Below are 20419 nucleotides of genomic sequence, written 5' to 3'. Positions count from 1 at the left end.
TACTGGGAGTAACAGGTTATGGAAAGAGAGGAAGAAAGGAAAGAAAGAAAGAAAGAAAGAAAGAAAGAAAGAAAGAAAGAAAGAAAGAAAGAAAGAAAGAAAGAAAGAAAGAAAGGAAGAAAGGAAGGAAGGAAGGAAGGAAGGGAGGAAGGGAGGAAGGGAGGAAGGGAAGGAAGGAAGGAAGGAAGGAAGGAAAGAAGGAAGGGAAGGAAGGAAGGAAGGAAGGAAGGAAGAAAGAAAGAAAGAGAAAGAAAAAGAAAACACATAGCATGTCAGTAATAAGTGCTAAGGAGAAAAACAAATCAGGAAGGGGGACAGAAATTCTTTTACGCAGACTGCAGTTTTGGACGGGGTGTTCTGGGAAGTGCTGTGATGTCACTGCTTGCTTTAACCTGGGAAAGAATAAGAGAGACTGCCAAGGCTCCCCAGTGACGTCACGACTAGCTCTGTGACTCCACACCAGAGCGTTCGGCGGAGACCCTGGTCTCCTCTATGAAGTCAGCAGCCAGGCCCAGATATAGGGGAGAGGGTTGGGTCAGGCCGCCGGGCACGCTGGCTGCACGCAGAGTCCTTGGGGTACCGGCGGCGCGCACCTGCTGAGGGAGGGCCGAGGGCCTTGGCGGCTCAGGCGGTGATTCTGGCGTCCGTGAGGGGGGCAGCCCGGGGTCAGGATGCAGCGAAGACCCCGCCCGGGCTCTGCCGCGTTCCCGCACAAGCACACGCCCAACTTCTACAGCGACAACAGCAACAGCTCTATGAGCATCACCTCGGGGGAAAGCTGCGGGCACCGGTCAGCTGGGCCGGAGCCCGGGGAGCCCGAGGGCAGAAGAGGCCGGGGCTCTAGCTGCGGTGAGCCCGCCATGAGCGCTGGAGTGCCCGGAAGAACCACAAAGGCTGAAAGCTCTCGGCTGAAGCCGACGCCTCGGAGCCACAGGGGCCGACCGCCTCTGGCGCGGCAACCGTGAGGGGCGGGGCCTCGGGTGCGGGCGGGGTCGAAACCGGGGGAGAGGAGGGGCCTAAGGGGTGGGGCTTGGCGCGGAAGCGGGATAAAACTATCTGGGCGCCTCCTAAGGGGCGGGACCTGTAGGGTGAAAACAGGAGGTACTAGATAAGATGCCCCAAAGGGGGGCCTCGGTGTGGTGGACTGTCCTGGGGAGGGGCGGGGAAAGTCCTGTGATTGGGCACCACTGAGGAGGCGCGGCCTCGGTGTTAGCATGAATTGGCTACCAGGGAAATGGGGCCGTATCAAGACCTAAGGCTGGGGGCGGGGCCACCGTTTGGGAGGTGAGACCACGTCTAGACTGAGCTTTCTGGGCGCGGGGGCGTCAGAGTGCTGCGAGAGACCCGGGATGGGGCTGCATTGGGACCAAAGCCCCTGAGGCTGCTCTGCTTCTGGGCTGGGGAACCTGCGGCCAGGTGCCGGGGAAACAGCGGGCCTGCGGTGCGCAAGGCCTCAATGGAGCCCCTTGGGCTCCCGCAGAACCGGCTGGCTCTCCCGGTGTCCCTGAGGAGCAGCTCCACCTCTCGACTCTGGATCCGAGGCAGGAGATACCTCCCCCGCGAGTGTCCAAGAGCTTCCTGAGTACGGGCCAGGCCAGCCCAGATCCCCTCTGACCCTCTGGCCCCCCTCTCCGAATTCCATTTCTCACCTCTGGGGCCCTGGTTTCAGTTCTGAGCCCCCAGCCCGTGTCTGATTCTCCAGCTCTTTCTCTGAGCCCGATCCATCTTCCCTGAGAATGAGAATCCAAATCATTCTCCTCGCCCGCATCTAATTCTCCTAGCCCACACCGCTGTTCCTGAGTCCCTATCCCCGAGCCCCCTTCCTAAGCCCCTTCTGAACCTCGAACACCACGCTCTGTGAGCCCCTCACCTCTCCCCCTCCCTAAGCCTAGTCCCTTCTCTGAGCCCCCTCTCTTCTCCTCAGGCCCACTCTTCCAGGTGCTGAGCGTGTTGTTATCCCTGGTAGGAGGTGTGCTGGTCAGTGTGTACAGGTCAGAGGGAGGGAAAGGGGAGCCCCAGGGGCTGCTCCTTGAGGGGGTGGGGAGCAGGGCCAGACCCGGCTGCGGCTTGAGCCGATTCACACCTGTGTTCACAGGAGCTGGGTCTAGGACACTGGGGTGGGGTCCGTGGGGTTCGCTAGGGTATCGGGGCCTCAGCCTCCCTCCGGTTCTTTAGGGAGTTCTGTTCCGTCCGCTTCCTGCTCACGGCTGTGTCACTGCTGAGCCTCTTTCTGGCAGGTGAGAGGGCGGTGAATTCCCTAGGCCCTAGCCCTGGCTGCTTTGGAGGCAAACGTGGTACATTTTCTCCTGTACCCTTCAGCCCACTCAGTCTCTTCAGAGGCTCACAGCTCCTCACAGTCCCCTTCAGAGCCTTCTAGTCCCCCCCTCAGACTCAGCCCCTTCAAGCCTCTTCTCTCCCCACTGTCCCCTTTATGCCAGGGAAACCCTCTCCCTTCTCTTCCCCTGAGACCAGCCCCCTCTTTCTCCAGCACTCTGGTGGGGACTCCGGTACCTGGCCCCTCCTTTGGAGAATGTGAGTCGGGGAGACTGTCCCGGGGTGGGTGGTTGGCAGGCTGTGAACCTGCAGGTTGTGTGGAGTCCCCTGGGCCGCTGGGAGCAGGGCAGTGCTGGAAGCTATAACCCTAAGGAAAGGCTGGATATAAACAGGAGATTTCTGAAGGATTGTGCCCAGAGGTGCTTGAGGGTCTGTCTCTGAGAGGTCCTGGAAGGGCAGGGCAGGGGGGCAGGGGTTGGCAGTCCTCAGAAGCAAGGCCTTTTGAGTCTGGCCTCCCACACTGAGGTGGGAACAGAGGTGGGTGGGAGCTCAGCAGCACTGTATTTTGTCCCTCCCTCCTCCCTCCAACAGGAACCTAAGGAGATACTGACTCTAAGGTGAGAGAGAGCACCTGGGGTGGGGAGTTGGGGGCCTCAAAGGTGCTGAAGTGTCCAGGGGGACAGGGAGCCAACTGCACCGTGCCAACCTTCTGTCTGCAGCGAATACCACGAGCGCGTGCGCTCCCAGGAGCAGCAGCTGCAGCAGCTCCGGGCTGAGCTGGTTAAACTCCACAAGGAGGTGTCCAGCGTTCGCGCAGCCAACAGCGAGGTGAGCCCCGCAGACTCATCCTGTTCTCAGAACCAGGTCCAGGAGCTCGGGCCCCAGGAGCCTGGCCCCGTGGCTCTGCCCATTGCACAGTCCCGGCCCACCTTGCAGCTCTGCTCCCTGAGTCCTGAGCCTTAAGGCCCTGCCTAGAGCCCCGCCTTTGGAATTTCTCCCGGGGCCCACAAAGTCTATCCCCAGAGAACTCTGCCCCACTATAAAAGCTGCCCGCAAGCCCGGCCCCTCCAGGCCCCGCCCTCTCTCTTTTCAGAGAGTGGCCAAACTCGTATTCCAGAGGCTGAGTGAGGACTTTGTGCGGAAACCCGACTATGCGCTGAGCTCTGTGGGTAAGACTCAGAGACACAGGCAGAACTATGCACATGAGCGGCTCCAGGAGACCAACCTCAAACAGACCCTGCCCCAGCTGTCAGTCAGGCCTAGGAGCCCCTGAGTGGTTGCTTCTCCCTGCTCCAGGAGCCTCCATCGACCTAGAGAAGACGTCCCCCGACTACGAGGATGCGAACACTGCCTACTTCTGGAATCGCTTCAGCTTCTGGAACTATGCGCGACCGCCCACGGTTATCCTGGAGGTGGGCCTGGAACCTAGATCCCTGAACGGGACCTGGGGCGGGACTCTGGGAAAAGGACCCCCGCAGCTCCCCTGGGGTGGGACCTGACTGAACTGAGGGCGTGGCGCCAGGCGGAGCCCTGCTGGGCAGAAGTCCTGGAGGCAGGGCCTGGCTTGTTTGGGGTGAGGCTCTGGGTGAGGCCGAGAACAACGTGATACTGAAGAGACCTGGCCCTACTAGGTACTGGGGCCCTGGGCAGACACCGGGCTGGGGTTGGAGGACTGGGCGGGGCCCATGATGGGGTCAACCTGTCCTGTGGTTCTGATGGGCTGTGTGTCTGTCTGCCCGCCTGCAGCCAGATGTGTTCCCTGGGAATTGCTGGGCTTTTGAGGGCGACCAGGGCCAGGTGGTGATCCAGTTGCCGGGTCGTGTGCAGCTGAGCGACATCACTCTGCAGCATCCACCGCCCAGCGTGGCACACACCCGGGGAGCCAAGAGCGCCCCGCGTGACTTCGCAGTCTATGTAAGTGGGGCTGAGGCCAAGGAGGTGGGGGATTTTTGCCTAGAGAGCACAAGGCAGTCATGAAAACTGAGACTACTGAGTCTTTGCTCGCTCATCCATAAAATGGAGATACTACCACTTGCCTCTCAAGGCTGCTGCAGGTTATAATTATAACCATATTCAAATATTAGTTATGGTTTATTGAGTGCTTACTCTGTGCAGAGTACTTTACATGGATTATATATCCTTGCATCCACACAACAACCTATGAAGTGCAAGTGGTCGAACTAAAATTTGCAACTTGATTTCTTTGAGCCCACATTCCACACTATACTATCCTAACACCAAAAAATAAATGAGAATATGCATACAGATACTGAACAGAGTTGGTGCTAAACAGTTACTCTCCCTCCTCCACCTGTGCCTCACTGTTCCTCCACTCATTCTTCACTTACTAGGGCCTCCAGGTTGATGATGAGACTGAAGTTTTCTTGGGGAAATTCACCTTCGATGTGGAGAAATCTGAGATTCAGACTTTCCACCTAGAGGTATGTTTGTCTCACAGTGAAGGAATATTGGGGAGGAAGGCAGTCCTTGGGAGACCAGGCCTTGGCATGATCCATTTGTCTCCCCAGAATGACCCCCCAGCTGCCTTTCCCAAGGTGAAGATCCAGATTCTAAGCAACTGGGGCCACCCCCATTTCACATGCTTGTATCGAGTCCGAGCCCATGGCATTCAAACCTCAGAGGGGGCAGGGGACAGTGCCACAGGGGGGGCCCATTAAACATGCTGATTGTTGGAGTAGAGTGGAGGTCTATGCTGAAAGAAGCTGGATCAGTGCTGGGAGGGCTATTGCGGGAAGAGGGGTGTGTGGCGCTCTAGTTGCCTTTGGTATATAAACATGGTTGGGGGGGTCTACCAAAACGCCCTCTTTGAGGGCGCAGCAGTAGATGATGTTTATGGAGTGTTTACCATGTGCACAAGACAGTACTCTGGACGTTATATGCCTTACCCTAACTAATCTTCACAGCCACAGAGGCGGAAGCCACTCAGGTCAGGAAAGTTGCTCAAGGTCACACAGCTAACGAAGAGCTCAAACACAGCAGGACCCCAAGCCTACCACCCTCTTGCAGAGCTGCCAGTCAGCATGAAGCCATGCTTGTGCACCTCAATTCTCACCCCAACTCTTGCTAGGTGCAGGTGGAGGAGGAACTACCCCTTCAGGTAAAAACTAGGGAGACTTGAGAACCTCTAGGAAGCATCTGAGTCAGAGTTGATGCAGGCCTGGTCGCCTTTACTCAGGTTGTCTTTACTGGGACCTGAGTGCACGACTTTGCTAGGCACAGTACAGGTGGTCTAGTATTTACCAGTCCCTGCCCTCAAGGACCCTGATAGGGGAGAGACGATGCTCCAGAAAAATGGGAGAATTCATTGATCCAAGAACTCTTCACTCTAAGGGTCAAAAGTAGAATGGGAGGGAAAAAGAGGGAGGAGACGGACATTAAAGGGTTAATGAGTTCTGCCCAGGCCAAGAGGAGAAAAGGAAAACAAGTGTGAACAAAGAAACATGCAACATCTTGACTATTAGGATCCTTTGTAGTGTGTTCATGTTTTGGAAGAATATATAGACTATTAATAGTGGTTACACCTCTAGAAAGTGGAATGCATGAGTATGTGGGGGGAGTGGAACATGCATCCATCTGTTTAAATTTTGGGGTTATTACTCTTAAAGCCTAAGGTTTTCTAACTAATGAACTAATACAGCTTTTCTAGAGGGCAACTTCATAGTAAGTACCAAAAGCCTTAAATTTTTTTTGCAGTACGCAGGCCTCTCACTGCTGTGGCCTCTCCCGTTGCGGAGCACAGGCTCTGGACGCGCAGGCTCAGCAGCCATGGCTCACGGGCCCAGCCGCTCCGCGGCATGTGGGATCTTCCCAGACCGGGGCACGAACCTGTGTCCCCTGCATCGGCAGGCGGACTCTCAACCACTGCGCCAGCAGGGAAGCCCCAAGCCTTAAATTTTTTTATACTTTTTAATCACTGCAATTCCACTTCTAAGCATGGATCCAAAGGATACCTAGGTATAATCTAAGTCAATACTTTAAGGATGTCCATCCTACTGTTGTTCATGAAGGAAAAAACTGGAAATAGTATCTAAGAAGACAAAGTACACTACAAAAATAATATGGAGACAATAGAAATGGTAATATAAGGGAATGTTTAATGTCATGAAAAGTAAATAATGATATATGGATAATTTCTTAAAAAGCAAGCTAGGTTGGTATACATAAAAATTTTTAATTTCCATATCCGAAGAGTTACATAGACCAAAAGATACTATAACTGAAAAGACAATAGCCTTGGAGGAAATATTTTCAACATGTATTAATAACTGAATAACTGTAACAGAATAAGGGCTATAAGGACAACAACAACAATCTATAAAAAGGCTGTTCAGAAGAAATACAATCGACAAATAAACATATAAAATGATACCTAGCCTTCATAAATAAATTCAAACTAAAAATGAGATTTTTTTTGCCTGTCAGATTAACAAAATGGGTAAAAAATTGTTATGAAAGGCAATTTATAATATCTATTAAAATGTTAAATATTCTTATCTTTTGAGCATTTTCACTTGTAGGAATAAATCCTTCAGAAACATTCCTGTAAATGCACAGATAAATGCAGAAGGATATTCCTTACAGCACTGTTTGTTATAACAGAAGAAAACTAGAAGGGACCCAAATCTTGATAAATTAGGGATTGGCTAAATAAGCTATAGTACACTCATACACAGAGTAATACACAAGCATTAGAAAAAATGAGGTCAGCAGTAAGTTCTAATGGATAAAATACCCAAAATATAATAAAAACAAAGTGCAAACAGTATAATATCTATTTAGGGAAAAATCTGTCAGACCTAGAAAATACACCCTGCTCCATAATCTATTTTATACAATATTTATATTTGAAATAATTTTGTACTAACTAGCACACATTTTAAAAACATTTAAAGCATACTAAAATAGTATGTATGGTATGATCCCAATTTTGTAAAACAAAAAAACATGTATCACTAAAAATATGCATAAAGTATTAAAAAATATGCACCAAATATTTTATTGGGACATAGGAGTTTGGGTGATATTTATTTTTTCCTAAAATGAATATACATATTTATTTTCTAGTAAGAAAAAAATTAGCTATTAAAAAATTTAGGCTTATAGCCCATTTTTAGGACTAGAACCACCACTGCTCCATCCCTCCAGGAAGTCTAGCATAGCTCCTGCTCCATCTTAAAACTCACCCCTCCCCTAGCACTTTCCACCTTGTCTGTGTTCACAGCTCAGCTCTGCTCTGAGGCAGGGCAGGCTAGGTGTTTGGCTTACATTCAGTCTTTGCATTTTCAAAAACAGAGTCAGTGTCTCTAGATATGTGACCAGGAATACCCAATTTCTTTGAGTGGGGCTATTATATCAGATGAATCCTTCACTCAACAATCTCTAAGGTCAACAAATAAGCTCAGAGAGGAGAAGTAAATGTGGCTAATAGCAGATTCCCACCCAGAAACACAGAGTGGTAGCAAAGTGTGGTCTTCATTGATCTTTATTGAATGAGAGGCTCCAGGGACAAGCAGGTGAGATCAAGAGTGGCTATAGCAAGTATAAAAGTAAGCATAAAAGTATAAAACATATAAAAGTATAAAACAGGGTTGGGGGACCTTAGGAACACAGGACTGAGGACTGGCCACAGTCTACCCCTCCAAGGGAATCTAGGCCTGAGGGACCTGTGCAGGGCCCTTGGCTGCAGGTGGAAGTGCTTTGAGTGGGGCCCAACCTTGGGCCTTGAAGTAGGAGACCAGTTGCGTGGGTACTTCTGCAAGTACAGTCTGCGCCAGTGCCTCTCGAGGGGCCTGCCAAGGAGAAGAGGGGCAGGTTCAGTGATGACCCATGACAGCTTCCCCAGGTCTACATTTCATACCCCAGAAAGGATACAAAATCCAACACCCAACCCTGCCCCAGGCTCAGATGAAAGGGTAAGTATCCCCACTCACATCAGGGAGAGGTGGAAGACTAAACTCCACCTCTCGGTGGACAAACTCCACCGAGCTTGTCCCTACTCACATTCTGGAAGCGGCGGTAGGGCACAAACTGCACTATGTCACGAGCAGCTGCCTCCCCGGAGCGTGTACGCAGGGGTCCACCATCAGCATCCAGCTGCTCCATGGCCTCGAAGTCAGCGCCACCCACACCCACGATGATCACTGACATGGGCAGGAAGGAGGCACGAACCACAGCCTCACGTGTGGCCTCCACATCTGTCACAGCACCATCGGTCAGCAGCAACAGCACGAAGTATTGCTAAGGGCAAGTTCGTTCATATACTGAGGCAGACCCTCTAAACATTCCAGCCACATATTCCCACACTGACAAGAAGCCTCCTGTTACAAGGGAGGCCCTGACCAAATCCCCTCTCCCCACCCACTACCTCCCATGACCCTCACCGAGGCCGTCCTCTGATGTGCAGCCTGGGCTGCAAACCTAGCCACATGGTTGATGATGGGTGCAAAGTTGGTGGGGCCATAGAGCCGAACTTGGGGCAGGGCCTGGCGGTAAGCATCCACAATGCCCTGGATGCCTAGAGAAGAAAGGCAAAGAATACTGTAAAATACTGGGCCTGTCAGGGTTCAGCTAGTCCTGACATCACTCTATACTGGCCAAGGAGATTTAGGAACCTGGGTGCATTTCATTCAATTATCCCTGTAACCCACAGTTCTACCCACATCATCCCACATCATTGGGTAGAACATCAGTTCTACCCAATCATCCCTGTAACCCACAGTAAACCCAGATTAGGGGGAATCCCCTGAACAAATCTAGGAGTGCTGAGAGCATCAGATTATAACCCACTTAATAAAATAATGAATTATAACCCATTTAATAACATAAGAATCCACAGAGATATTAAATAATGGGAGAGAAGAAAACGTTCTTCCTTAATAAATGTAGAAGGAGAAATTATAGAATCATTTGACAATCAGAGATAACTGATTCAGGCAAGGATCATCAATGGATTCTAAAACTAGAGGGTAAAAACTGATGAGTGATTGGATATTTATACAGCCTCAAAGTATCCTCCCAAAGGATACTTATTAATTAAAAGGGAAAAAAAACAGACTCACACACCTATGGTCAATTACCTTTGATAAAGGAGGCAAGAATATACAATGGAGAAAAGACAGTCTCTTCAGTAAGTGCTGTTGGGAAAGCTGGACGGCCGCGTGCAAACCAGTGAAGTTAGAACACTCCCTCACACCATACACAAAAATAAACTCAAAATGGCTAAAGACTTAAATATAAGACAGGACACCATAAAACTCCTAAAAGAGAACATAGGCAAAACATCCTCTGACATAAATTGTACCAATGTTTTCTTAGGTCGGTCTCCCAAGGAAATAGAAATAAAAGCAAAAATAAACAAATGGGACCTAATCAAACTTACAAGCTTCTGTACAGCAAAGGAAACCGTAAACAAAATGAAAAGACAACCTACAGACTGCGAGAAAATATTTGGAAATGATACGACCGACAAGGGATTAATCTCTAAAATATACAAACAGCTCACACAACTCAGTAACAAAAAAAACAACCCAATCGAAAAATGGGCAAAAGACCTAAACAGACACTTCTTTAAAGAAGACATACAGGGACTTCTCTGGTGGCACAGTGGTTAAGAATCCGCCTACCGGGCTTCCCTGGGGGCGCAGTGGTTGAGAGTACCCCTGCCGACGCAGGGGACACGGGTTCGTGCCCCAGTCCGGGAAGATCGCACATGCCGCGGAGCGGCTGGGCCCGTGAGCTGTGGCCGCTGAGCCTGCGCTCCGCAACAGGAGAGGCCACAACAGTGAGAGGCCCACGTACCACAAAAAAAAAAAAAAAAAAAGAATCCGCCTACTTATGCAGGGGACACGGTTCAAGCCCTGGTCTGGGAAGATCCCACATGCCGTGAAGCAACTAAGCCCATGCACCACAACTACTGAGCCTGTGCTCTAGAGCCCACGAGCCACAACTAATGAAGCCTGCATGCCTAGAGCCCGTGCTCCACAACAATAGAAGCCACCGCAATGAGAAGCCCGTGCACCACAACGAAGAGTAGCCCCTGCTTGCCACAACTAGAGAAAGCCCACATGCAGCAATGAAGACCCAATGCAGCCAAAAATAGATACATTAAAAAAAAAAAAAGACATACAGATGGCCAATAGGCACATGAAAAGATGCTCAACATTGCTAATTATTAGAGAAATGCACGGAATTCCCTGGTGGTCCAGTGGTTAGGACTCTGTGCTTCCACTGCAGGGGGCATGGGTTTGATCCCTGGTCGGGGAACTAAGATCCCGCATGCCACGCGGCACGGCCAAAAAATAAAAATAAATTAATTAAAAATGATTAAAAATTAGAATTAAAAAAAAGACGTGACACACACACACACACACAGTGGAATACTACTCAGCCATAAAAAGGAGTGAAATATTGCCATTTGCATCAACATGGATGGACCTAGAGATTATCACACTAAGTCAGTCAGAAAGAGAAAGACGAATACCATATAATACCACTCATATGTGGAATCTAAAATATGATACAGGGACTTCCCTGGTGGTACAGTGGTTAAGACTGAGCTCCCAATGCACGGGGCCCGGGTTCAATCCCTGGTCAGGGAACTAGATCCCACATGCATGCCGCAACTATGAGTTCGCAGGCCACAACTAATGAGCCTGGTGGCCTCAATTAAGGAGCCCACGAGCTGCAACTAAGGAGCCCGCCTGCCGCAACTAAGACCCAGCGCAACCAAATAAATAAAAAGTGAAATATTTTAAAATATGATACAAATGAACTTGTGTACAAAACAGAAACAGACTCACAGACATAGAAAACAAATTTATGGTTAACAAAGGGGAAAGGGGATAGGGGAGGGATCAATTAGGAGTTTGGGATTAGCCAATACAAATTACTATACATAAAATAAACAACAAGGTCCTACTGTGTAACACAGGGAACTATATTCAATATCCTGTAATAAGCCATAATGGAAAAGAATATGAGAAAGATATATATGTGTGTGTGTGTATATAAACTGTATTTATATATATAAACTGAATCACTTTGCTGTACACTGGAAACTAACACAACATTGTAAATCAACTATACTTCATAAAAAGAATTTTTTTAAATTACATATAAAGAAAAAAACAGCAGTGGTTGAGAGTCCGCCTGCCGATGCAGGGGATACGGGTTCGTGCCCCGGTCCGGGAAGATCCCACATGCTGCGAAGCGGCTGCGCCCGTGAGCCATGGCCGCTGAGCCTGCGCGTCCGGAGCCTGTTGCTCCGCAATGGGAGAGGCCACAACAGTGAGAGGCCCGCGTACCGCAAAAAAAAAAAGAAAAAAACAGACTTGTATAGTAGAGAAACCTGGTAGACTCTACCTTAACCAAGTGATCGAAGTTAATATGACTTGTAAGAGGATAAATCAACATCATGTGCCTCCTGAATACACAGCATGGCTTCTGTGGTATTCCCGCCAAAAATGCATAATTTGAATCTAATTATGAGGAAATATCAGGTAAACCCAAACTGAAGGACATTCTACAAATGATCTGGCCTTTAACCTTAAAAAATGTCAATATCATGAAAGACATGAAGAACTCTGGAAGACAACTGAATGAAACGTGTGATCCAAGATTTTCTTTTGCTATAAAAGAGGACAACTGGAAAATTTTGAATAAATTTTATAGATTGAGTAATAGTATTGTATTGATGTTAATTTCCTGATTTTGAGAATTGCACTGTGGTTATGTAAGAGAATGTCTTTGATTTTAGGGAACACTGAAGTATTCAGGGATAAAGGGCCATGCAGATGATGATGAGTGCAAAGTTGATGGGGCCATGGAGGCAAACTTGGGGCAGGGATTATTCACCACAGTTCTCAAACATTTCTGGAAAAAAAATGTATATATATATAGAGAGAGAGAGAGAGAGAGGAGGAAGAGAGAAAATCTGAGTGAGAGAATGACACAGCAAATGTGGTAAAATGTCCATGTCTGAGGAATCTGGATGAAGGTAAACAACAGCCCCTGTGACCCAGGCCCTGACCCTGGATCCCCAGTGACCTGAATCCCTGTAATTATTCTTGCAACTTTTCTCTAAGTCTGAACCCATGTCAAAAATAAAAACCCAGGTCAGATCAGGTCAGGTCAAGTTTTCCACTTCAGCTTGTTGCTCTTGTGTGGGTGCTAGGGAAACACTGGGTTTGGCCCTCTCTAAACAAAAGAGTGTGGGGCAAAAAGTACCATGAATAGAGCTGCAGGGAGGCACCAAGGCTTCCACTGATGCCCTGTGAGCTTCTAGGCAAAGATAATAATGATAATATAATAGCTCTCATAGTTTAGAGAACACTTAGTATATGCCAGGCTTACTGCTTCAACCTTTATATGCATCTTCTTAAATACTCAATATCCTATAATATTTAGTCTTATTATGAAGCCAAAGCACACAAAAGCTAAGCAACTGGCCCCAAGTCATATGATTAGCAAGTGGCAGGATGAAGATTTGACTCCAGAGGCCTAGCTCTAAAATCCACTCCTCTGGCCAATGGAGTCAGGTGTCTATCTCCCCACCCCCCTTCTCCCTTGCCTCTCTAGATATGGACAGATATACCTTACGCTGGAGGATCGGGGACTTACCTGCACAGTAGGGGTTATTAGGGTTGAAGTTCAAGGCAAATTCATGGGAGACCTGAGGGCAAGAAAAAAATGAGGTTCTTTCCCCATGACCACTTTTGTGCTAAGAAAAAGGGCATTATGGTATGTACCAAGCAACATACAGGAGGTATTTAGTCCTGAGCATTTGTTATATACATGCCTGTAAGGATACATCCCTGCAACTCCGGGATGCCAAGCAGCAAATTTACCACATCCCCCAAAATCAGGACCCTGAAACTAAAAACAGGAGTAGGGGAGGGGAAAAAACACTCACCTGCCAGTCAGGGGGTACCTGGGCCCCAAATCCAAATGCTGGGAACAGCTTGTCCCTGTGGGAAGACAGTGAATGGGGGAAGAAGCAGTGAGAGGACCATGAGCCCAGAGGCTAAAGCATCTGCAGGAAGTGGGGACGGGCAAGAGACAAAGTTACTTACGAATCATAGTCCTGAACCACACTGCCCACACTCCACAGTGCTGTCAGGTACTCATTGACCCCTGTTGGGCTCAGGTAGTGCAGGGAATCAGGTGAGGAAGGGTCTCCATTGGAGCCCGTGAAGTCCACACCCACCTGGGAGAAGAAGAGGAGGGGAGCTGAAGGCCACCTTGCACCCTGGATCTGTTCTCCTGCCCCTGATGAAGCAACTTACAGTGAAGTTGATTTGACAGCCTCCCATCACATAGTCCAAGAATGAATATTCTGTTTCTACCTGTAGATGAAACCATGGTCATAGCTGGAGTGAAGGGGTTGGGGTCACGGAGCTTAGAAGTCAGAGACTGGGTCACATGGGCTATTGTCTCACCTGACAAATCTTGACACAGATAGTTCCAGAGTTCTTGTAGCTTTTCTTTTTCTGCTGTTTCTCAAGGTGGATGCATTCAAACTCAGCCTGGTAAGGAAAGAAAAATTAGAGTAGGAAACTTCTAGAGCATTAGCTAGGATTGGAGCTGCCCTGCCCTCCCTCTCTTCCTGGAGCTGTAGCCCCTAGGCCCACCTCAATACCCCTGAGCCAGCACTCACTGGGACTGCTTGCAGCTGGGCCAAGCTGGTGTGGAAGGTACCAATGAGGTCATGTGAACCATCACTGTCATAATCTGAGCATCGCACCTAGGAGGGAAGGTGTGTGTGTGTGTGTATATAAAGACCAGGAGGCAAGTGGCAGGTGAGAATAAATCCCTCCCCAGGCTCTCTGCCCCTGCTCAGTCCACTCAGGAGGCAAGCTCCTCACCTGGATGGGTGTGTTGGGGTCTCCCCCACAGAAATGTTGAAGGGGAACAGAGAAGCGCTTCCAAGTAGGGTTCAGGTTGTTCTTGATGACCTGAAGGTGGAGGGCAAGGCCTCTAGTGAGCTCTGCGTTGGCATGTGGGAAGCTGCCATTCTTCTTACCCATATGCAGACTCTTTAGCCCTGTGCTCCAAACCCTGGTAATCACAAGCCCCAGGAGATTCTCTCCTACCCCATCATACCCAATCCCAGGGGTCTCACACCTCAGATCTGTATGCCAGGTGCCATTTCCCATCACCCTGATGGAAAAACTCCAAGAACGGATCCGATTTTCCCAGGAAGTCCTGTCAATATCACAGAGACCGCAGTTTAGACTCAGGCACCTGACAACCACTATGAAAGAGCTTCCCACCCTTCCCCTTCCAACACACCATCCCTGTCCGCTTAATTCTTGAACTCCCAAGACCTCCTTCCACACACACCTTCTTATCTAGGTTTCTGGCCTCCACCTCCATGGTCACTACACGACTATCCTTTAGCTCCTGAGCTGAGACCTAGGTAGGGGAAGAAGCAGGAGACTGTACCATCTCATGAATTCCTCATGGATATAAGTACACAACCACCCACAAACCCCAGCAGAGTTCCTCCTTACCGTGATGGTCCCTCGCCCAGCAGGTTTTCCAGGCTTCAGCATCAAGGGTAGAGTTAGTATCCGACTGGACACAATCTGGGGCAGAGCAGGGGTGGGTGGGGTACCAAGGTCTCAGACAAGGCTAGGTCCTGTTTGACCCCAACCTCCAAGTTCCAAGCAGTCTGGTTTATCTGACAGTGCTCTTACTTAACCTGTGTCTGAAGGATTCTAATCCCTGGCTCTGCATACCTGTCCTAGGGAACACTCAGCCCCTCCTAGGAAGTCATCATCCCCCAGCTCAGGCGTCTTGTTGTCTATGTCATAGATGCCAAATCGGAGCTTTTGGACTGTTTCAAAGTGGTACTCAAGCTGCAGAGTCTTGGAGAACTCAGGGCTCGAACAGTTCCGTATTCGCTCAGTCCGGCCAAGCTGTGGGCAGAAGCCAATAAGCATCACAGTCATGCACCTTCCAACCCAAAAGAGTCCTAGCCTCCCTCCACAACTTTATCCCCCATAGTCCTTCTTACCTCAGCCCATTTGCCCCCTCCCACATCCTGTAAAAGGACGCAGAGTGGGTCAGACTTGGAGCTGATGTCCTTGTCAATGAGGTGGTCACATGAAATGGACAGCTGAACCAAGGTCACGCAGTGGGCCATCTGGGGGGAAAAAAGACCTGAATCAAGCACCTTCCTCACCCCTCCGTGACTGTAGGTCCCAACTTGTAAAGTCAGCTGGCTTCAACCAGGCAGGGCTGAGCCTGTGTCTACCCCCATGACACCCAAGGAAGAGAAGGCCCTATAGCTTCCATATTCCTCCAATCCCCCTGGGTAAGCTCAATGGGATGGGAGATGGTGGTTACAACCAACCCTGGTCCAAGAATATGATGAGAAGATGCAGAAAAAGTGTACTGGCCTCCAACAACAACTTTGACCCCAAACTAGTCCTCAGCCCAAAACTGGTCCCAATCCTAATAATATTCCCCAGACCCAGACTCCAACCCTGATCTTCTCACAGACCAATGAATCTCACTCTGATGCCTTTACTGGCCCCAGACCAGACCCTAATCCAAGTTCCAAGCCCAATATTGCCCCCAATACAGCCATGATCTAGATTCTGCTCCCCAAAGTCTCTTCCTCCAATGATTTCCCACTAACCCTGGGGCCCTACACCTTGAGGCAGAGTTATGATCCCCCACACGGATTCTCCTAGCCTATAATCAGCTGTTCAGGTCCAACTCCTATTTTTTTTTTTTGCAGTATGCGGGCCTCTCACTGTTGTGGCCTCTCCTGTTGCGGAGCACAGGCTCCGGACGCGCAGGCTCAGCGGCCATGGCTCACGGGCGCAGCCGCTCCGCGGCATGTGGGATCTTCCCGGACCGGGGCACGAACCCGTGTCCCCTGCATCAGCAGGCAGAGTCTCAACCACTGCGCCACCAGGGAAGCCCCAACTCCTCACTATTTGCACTACCTAGTCCAAGCCATCATCATCTCTCACCAGGCTTACTGCATTACCCTCTTTTTACAGGTCTCCCTTATCCTATGCCATCCTCACCTCTACTCCCTCATCCTCACACCAACAGGCTACTCTCAATACAGCAACCAGGGTGATCCTGTTAAAACATAGGTCATGTCATACCTCTACCCAAACCCAATAATGATTTCCCATTGCTTAGAAAAAATCCAAACTCTGCATTGGCCTACAAGGTTTTGAAAGATCTAGATCTCTCTAACTTGATCTCCTAACACCTTCTTGCTCACTCCATTCTGGCAACACAGGTCTGCTTGTCATTCCTCAAATATGCTTGTTTCTACCTCAATGCCTAGAATTTTCTTCCCTCATATAACCCACACGGCTTGCTGTTCCTCACATTCTCTCTAGGTCTCTATTCAAAATCATCTTCTTGGGCTTCCCTGGTGGCACAGTGGTTAAGAATCTGCCTGCCAATGCAGGGGACACGGGTTCGAGCCCTGGTCTGGGAATATCCCACACACCGTGGAGCAACTAAGCCCGTGCGCCACAACTACTGGGCCTGCAACTCTAGAGCCTGCGAGCCACAACTACTGAAGCCTGTGCTCCTAGAGCCTGTGCCCTGAAACAAGAGAAGCCACTGCAGTGAGAAGCCCCCGCACCGCAACAAAGAGTAGCCCCCGCTCGACGCAACTAGAGAGAAAGCCCGCGCGCAGCAACGAAGACCCAATGCAGCCCAAAATAAATTTAAAAAAAAATAATCTTCTCCAGTTTGAAGGAAAAGTTTCTCCTTTTCTGGCCACTCTAAAATTTCAACCCTACTACCACTGATACATCACATACCCATTTCCTGTTTTTTCTATTTAGCATTTATCACTGTCTAATATACTATATATATTTATGTAATTTGTCTTCCCCACTAGAATGTAACCTCCATGAGGGAAGGGATATCTGTCTGTTCTATTCACTGCTCTGTCTCAAGCACCTAATAAATATTTGCTGCATGAAATCCAAAAGGCCATCTCCAGTCTCCGCTCCCAGCTTAGCCATCTCCAAACTGACTGGCAATCAAACAGCACCAAGGTTCTCCATCCATTCCTTTTGCTAGAAACACTACCTTCTTGCATGGATCACCATGACTCCCATATAAACCCCGCCTCCTAAGTCACCATAACAGTTATCCTCAGACTCCTCACTAACACTATGTCCCCCCGACCGATACGCCTGCGACCATCTGTACCAAGAGTGCAGACGAAGTCAGATCTCTTACCCAGCTTCACTCAGCATTCCAGGTTTCCCAGCACTATACCCCAGGACGCCTCCAGCCTCAACCTCCCCTGAACTGACCCTCAGTCAATCCCTCTCCCAACCCTGCCCAGTTAGTGCTATTCCCATCTTAGTGCCTCATGGTCTCTGTCTTGAATGCTGTTATCAACCAAAATTGGAATGATTCTTAGAGTTCAACTTGCTTCACATACTGTCCCCTCCATAGCACCTCAGTCTCTGCTTGAATGCACCCAATGATGGAAAACCCACCACTCTTATAATCCAATCATCAGAAAGTCCTGCTCCATAAAGTCCTACCCAAACTAACCCAAGTCTGTTGAATTCTCACTTCTACGCATTATTCCTATTTCTTCCCATCAAAAATTCCACAAGAAAGCCTTATTCCGTCTCCCTCTGAGAACCATCTGATACCTGGAAGCAGTGAACTGCAAGCTAAAATCTGGAGAAATAGCCCCAGTTCTTTTGAATATTGCCACTAGAATGTGGCTTTTAGACTTCTGACCAGCCTGATCACTGCTTTGGAGGTTCCCCAAGGACAGATCCAGAGCACAATACATACTCCTGAGGGAACAGAACCACAACTTCCCCCGTCATAATCCGACTCCATGCTTCTCACCTCACACATTCTCTCAGGCAGTGTTTGCATAGTACAGAGACAAATAAAGAAGAATGATCATTTCACCGTTGCTCAGAACAGTAAAAAACCTGTGACCACTTAAAGGTCTACCAATTAGGTGGTGACTAAGTAAATTACGGTACTTAGTCAATGGAATGCCAAGTAGCGGGTAAATAAACAATTAAGGCAGAAGTATACTGGTATCATATGAAAAAATAAAGTTGCAAAAAAATGGTAAGAAGACTATGACCCCATTTTAAACTTCAATTGTATGTGTATATACAATAGATTTAAATACATATACAAAATAAATACACACAAAAAATGGAAGACACACCAAATAAATGCAACTTTTAGGTACACCTCAGAGGAATGGAATAAAGGTGAGAATTTTACACACTCTTATACACTTCTGTATTGTTTCAATATTTTATACTGTTTGTTTTGTATTTTTTAAAGGGACTCATTAGCTTTTTGCCCTAATCCACACCTCATGTCCTCATGACAATTCATTCTAACCCCAAAGCCTCTATACCTTCACTTCAACAACTTCTACCTAACTTCAGGCCCCATTGTTTCTTGCCTCCTCCCTGGTTTTTCATCCATACCAGTGCCTTACCTAGTCATCCCTGACGCCAGCTTCCAGAAAATCTCTAACTAGAAGCCCTGTATAGTAGCTGCTCATGGCCCTTAGTTTCAAAGCCTAACTCCCTAGCATGGCCACCTTGTGGCACAACTCCAGAGGGCCCATCTATACAGAACTAAGTAATTGTCTAATACGATGACCCTGCACCTGTAATTCAATCTTCAAAGCCCTTCTTAGACTGTTCTACCTCCTGCCGTTCCACCATCCACCCAACTAGTCATCCAAAGCTATTTCTCGTTTCTCAAACACACAGACACAACACACGCTGATACCTCTGACTTTTCTGCCTAGCAAATGCCTTGTCATCCATGGTTATGCTGTGACATTATTCTTATATGAAGTTTTGCCCACCTTCCCCAGGTTGGATTTATCTCTCCTCTGGATGACTGCAGTGGTTTCTTCACCAGTTTTTCTGTATGTGTGTGTTTGCACATGCACGTGCATGCGCGCGGACACACACATACACACTCACAGCGTTTATTAGCCAAACAGAAACCAGCTCATGCCGCTTCTCTGCTTAAAACTCTGGAATGGCTTCCCAAAACACTCAAAATAAAATCCAAAGTTCTTACCATGGTCTACAAAGCCCTGCAAGATCTGACCATCACCTAACTAATCATCTAGTCATGCAAGTACGTTCCAGCCAGGTTTCATTTCTGATCCACATACACGCAACATCAATCTCATTCCCCATCTCAGGGGCTCTGCACTGTCTTCCCCCACATACACTCCAGAAAACAAATAAGCTGTATTAGAGTAGGAACTATGTCTGGTTCGCCTACCTCTATATGTACAATACCTACAACAGTACCTATCCTATAGTAGGTACTCAGTAAATATTTAGTGACTTAACGGTGAAACCACTACATCAGAATTTTTACTTTTGTCTGTCTACCCTCATAATCTTGGCTCCTTGGAACTGGGGCTAGGTATTATTTCTGTATCCCTAATACTAATGCTTAGTTGGTACTCATAACCATTTACTGAATAAATGGTAAATGTGCTTCTGCTCAACTCAAACCTTCATGCCTTTTCCATTTGAACTAATGTCCAGCAGTAATGCAGAAGTTGTACTCTTCTACAATGCAGGACTCCTAGAATTCAATGTTAAATGATAGTCAATTAAAAAATGGGCAAAAAAATTGATCTGATACTTCATAAAGGAAAACATATGAATTGGAAATAATCAAAGGAAGTGATCAATAGCACTAGTTATCAACGAAATACAAATTAAAACCACAATGAGATACTACTACATACCCATCACAATGGCTAAAAGTAAAAAACTAACAATACCAAATGTTAGCAAGGATGTGGAATTCTCATACGTTGTTAGTGAAGGCACTAAATGTACCATTTTGACGGTCTGGCAGCTTATTAGAAAACCAAACGTATATCTAGCCCAAGAGCAATTACACTCTAGATTTTTATCCAAAATAAATAAAAACATTATGTTCACAAAAAGATTTGTACATGAATGTTCATGGCAGCTTTATTCATAATAGCCAAAAATCTGAAACAGCCCAGTTGTCCATCAATATGAGAATGGATAAACAAACCATAATGTTTGTATATGTAATAGAAAACTACTCAGCAAAAGAAGAAACAAACTATTAATAT

At 47.9% G+C, this 20419-nt stretch overlaps 2 protein-coding genes across 10 annotated transcripts in view; one reads left to right on the top strand and one right to left on the bottom strand.

Annotated features, from left to right (window-relative positions):
* The first annotated feature begins 291 nt into the window (after positions 1-291).
* SPAG4 (sperm associated antigen 4) lies at positions 292-5342 on the top strand. The gene is given in 13 exon segments (XM_004272778.3): positions 292-933; positions 936-980; positions 1481-1582; positions 1925-1991; positions 2176-2237; positions 2489-2532; positions 2866-2891; positions 2994-3102; positions 3368-3443; positions 3571-3686; positions 4021-4188; positions 4626-4715; positions 4803-5342. Coding segments are annotated over 13 exon segments (1317 nt in total). The 5' UTR covers positions 292-671; the 3' UTR covers positions 4953-5342.
* Positions 5343-6367: 1025 nt separating this feature from the next.
* Positions 6368-20419, bottom strand: part of LOC101287059 (RNA-binding protein 12) — a 38433-nt gene continuing 24381 nt past the window's right edge. For 7 of the 9 annotated variants that reach the window (XM_033433616.2, XM_012534166.3, XM_033433615.2 and 4 more), the window contains 15 exons: positions 15311-15439; positions 15033-15212; positions 14805-14879; positions 14635-14706; positions 14416-14496; positions 14157-14246; positions 13949-14035; positions 13731-13817; positions 13578-13637; positions 13365-13498; positions 13205-13259; positions 12913-12964; positions 8676-8809; positions 8296-8532; positions 6368-8084 (listed from right to left, as the gene is read on the bottom strand). In XM_033433616.2, coding sequence (XP_033289507.1) covers positions 7944-8084; positions 8296-8532; positions 8676-8809; positions 12913-12964; positions 13205-13259; positions 13365-13498; positions 13578-13637; positions 13731-13817; positions 13949-14035; positions 14157-14246; positions 14416-14496; positions 14635-14706; positions 14805-14879; positions 15033-15212; positions 15311-15439 — 1614 coding nt within the window. In that variant the 3' untranslated portion in view covers positions 6368-7943. Of the gene's footprint in view, positions 8085-8295; positions 8533-8675; positions 8810-12912; positions 12965-13204; positions 13260-13364; positions 13499-13577; positions 13638-13730; positions 13818-13948; positions 14036-14156; positions 14247-14415; positions 14497-14634; positions 14707-14804; positions 14880-15032; positions 15213-15310; positions 15440-20419 lie in introns of those variants that run through there. The other 2 variants (XM_049698890.1, XM_049698889.1) reach the window with 2 other exon arrangements.

Source organism: Orcinus orca, chromosome 16 (genome assembly GCF_937001465.1).
Source record: "Orcinus orca chromosome 16, mOrcOrc1.1, whole genome shotgun sequence".
Classification (NCBI taxonomy): Eukaryota; Metazoa; Chordata; class Mammalia; order Artiodactyla; family Delphinidae; genus Orcinus; species Orcinus orca.
Note: the sequence above shows the minus strand (reverse complement) of the source record. Positions and strands in the feature narration are given on the sequence as shown.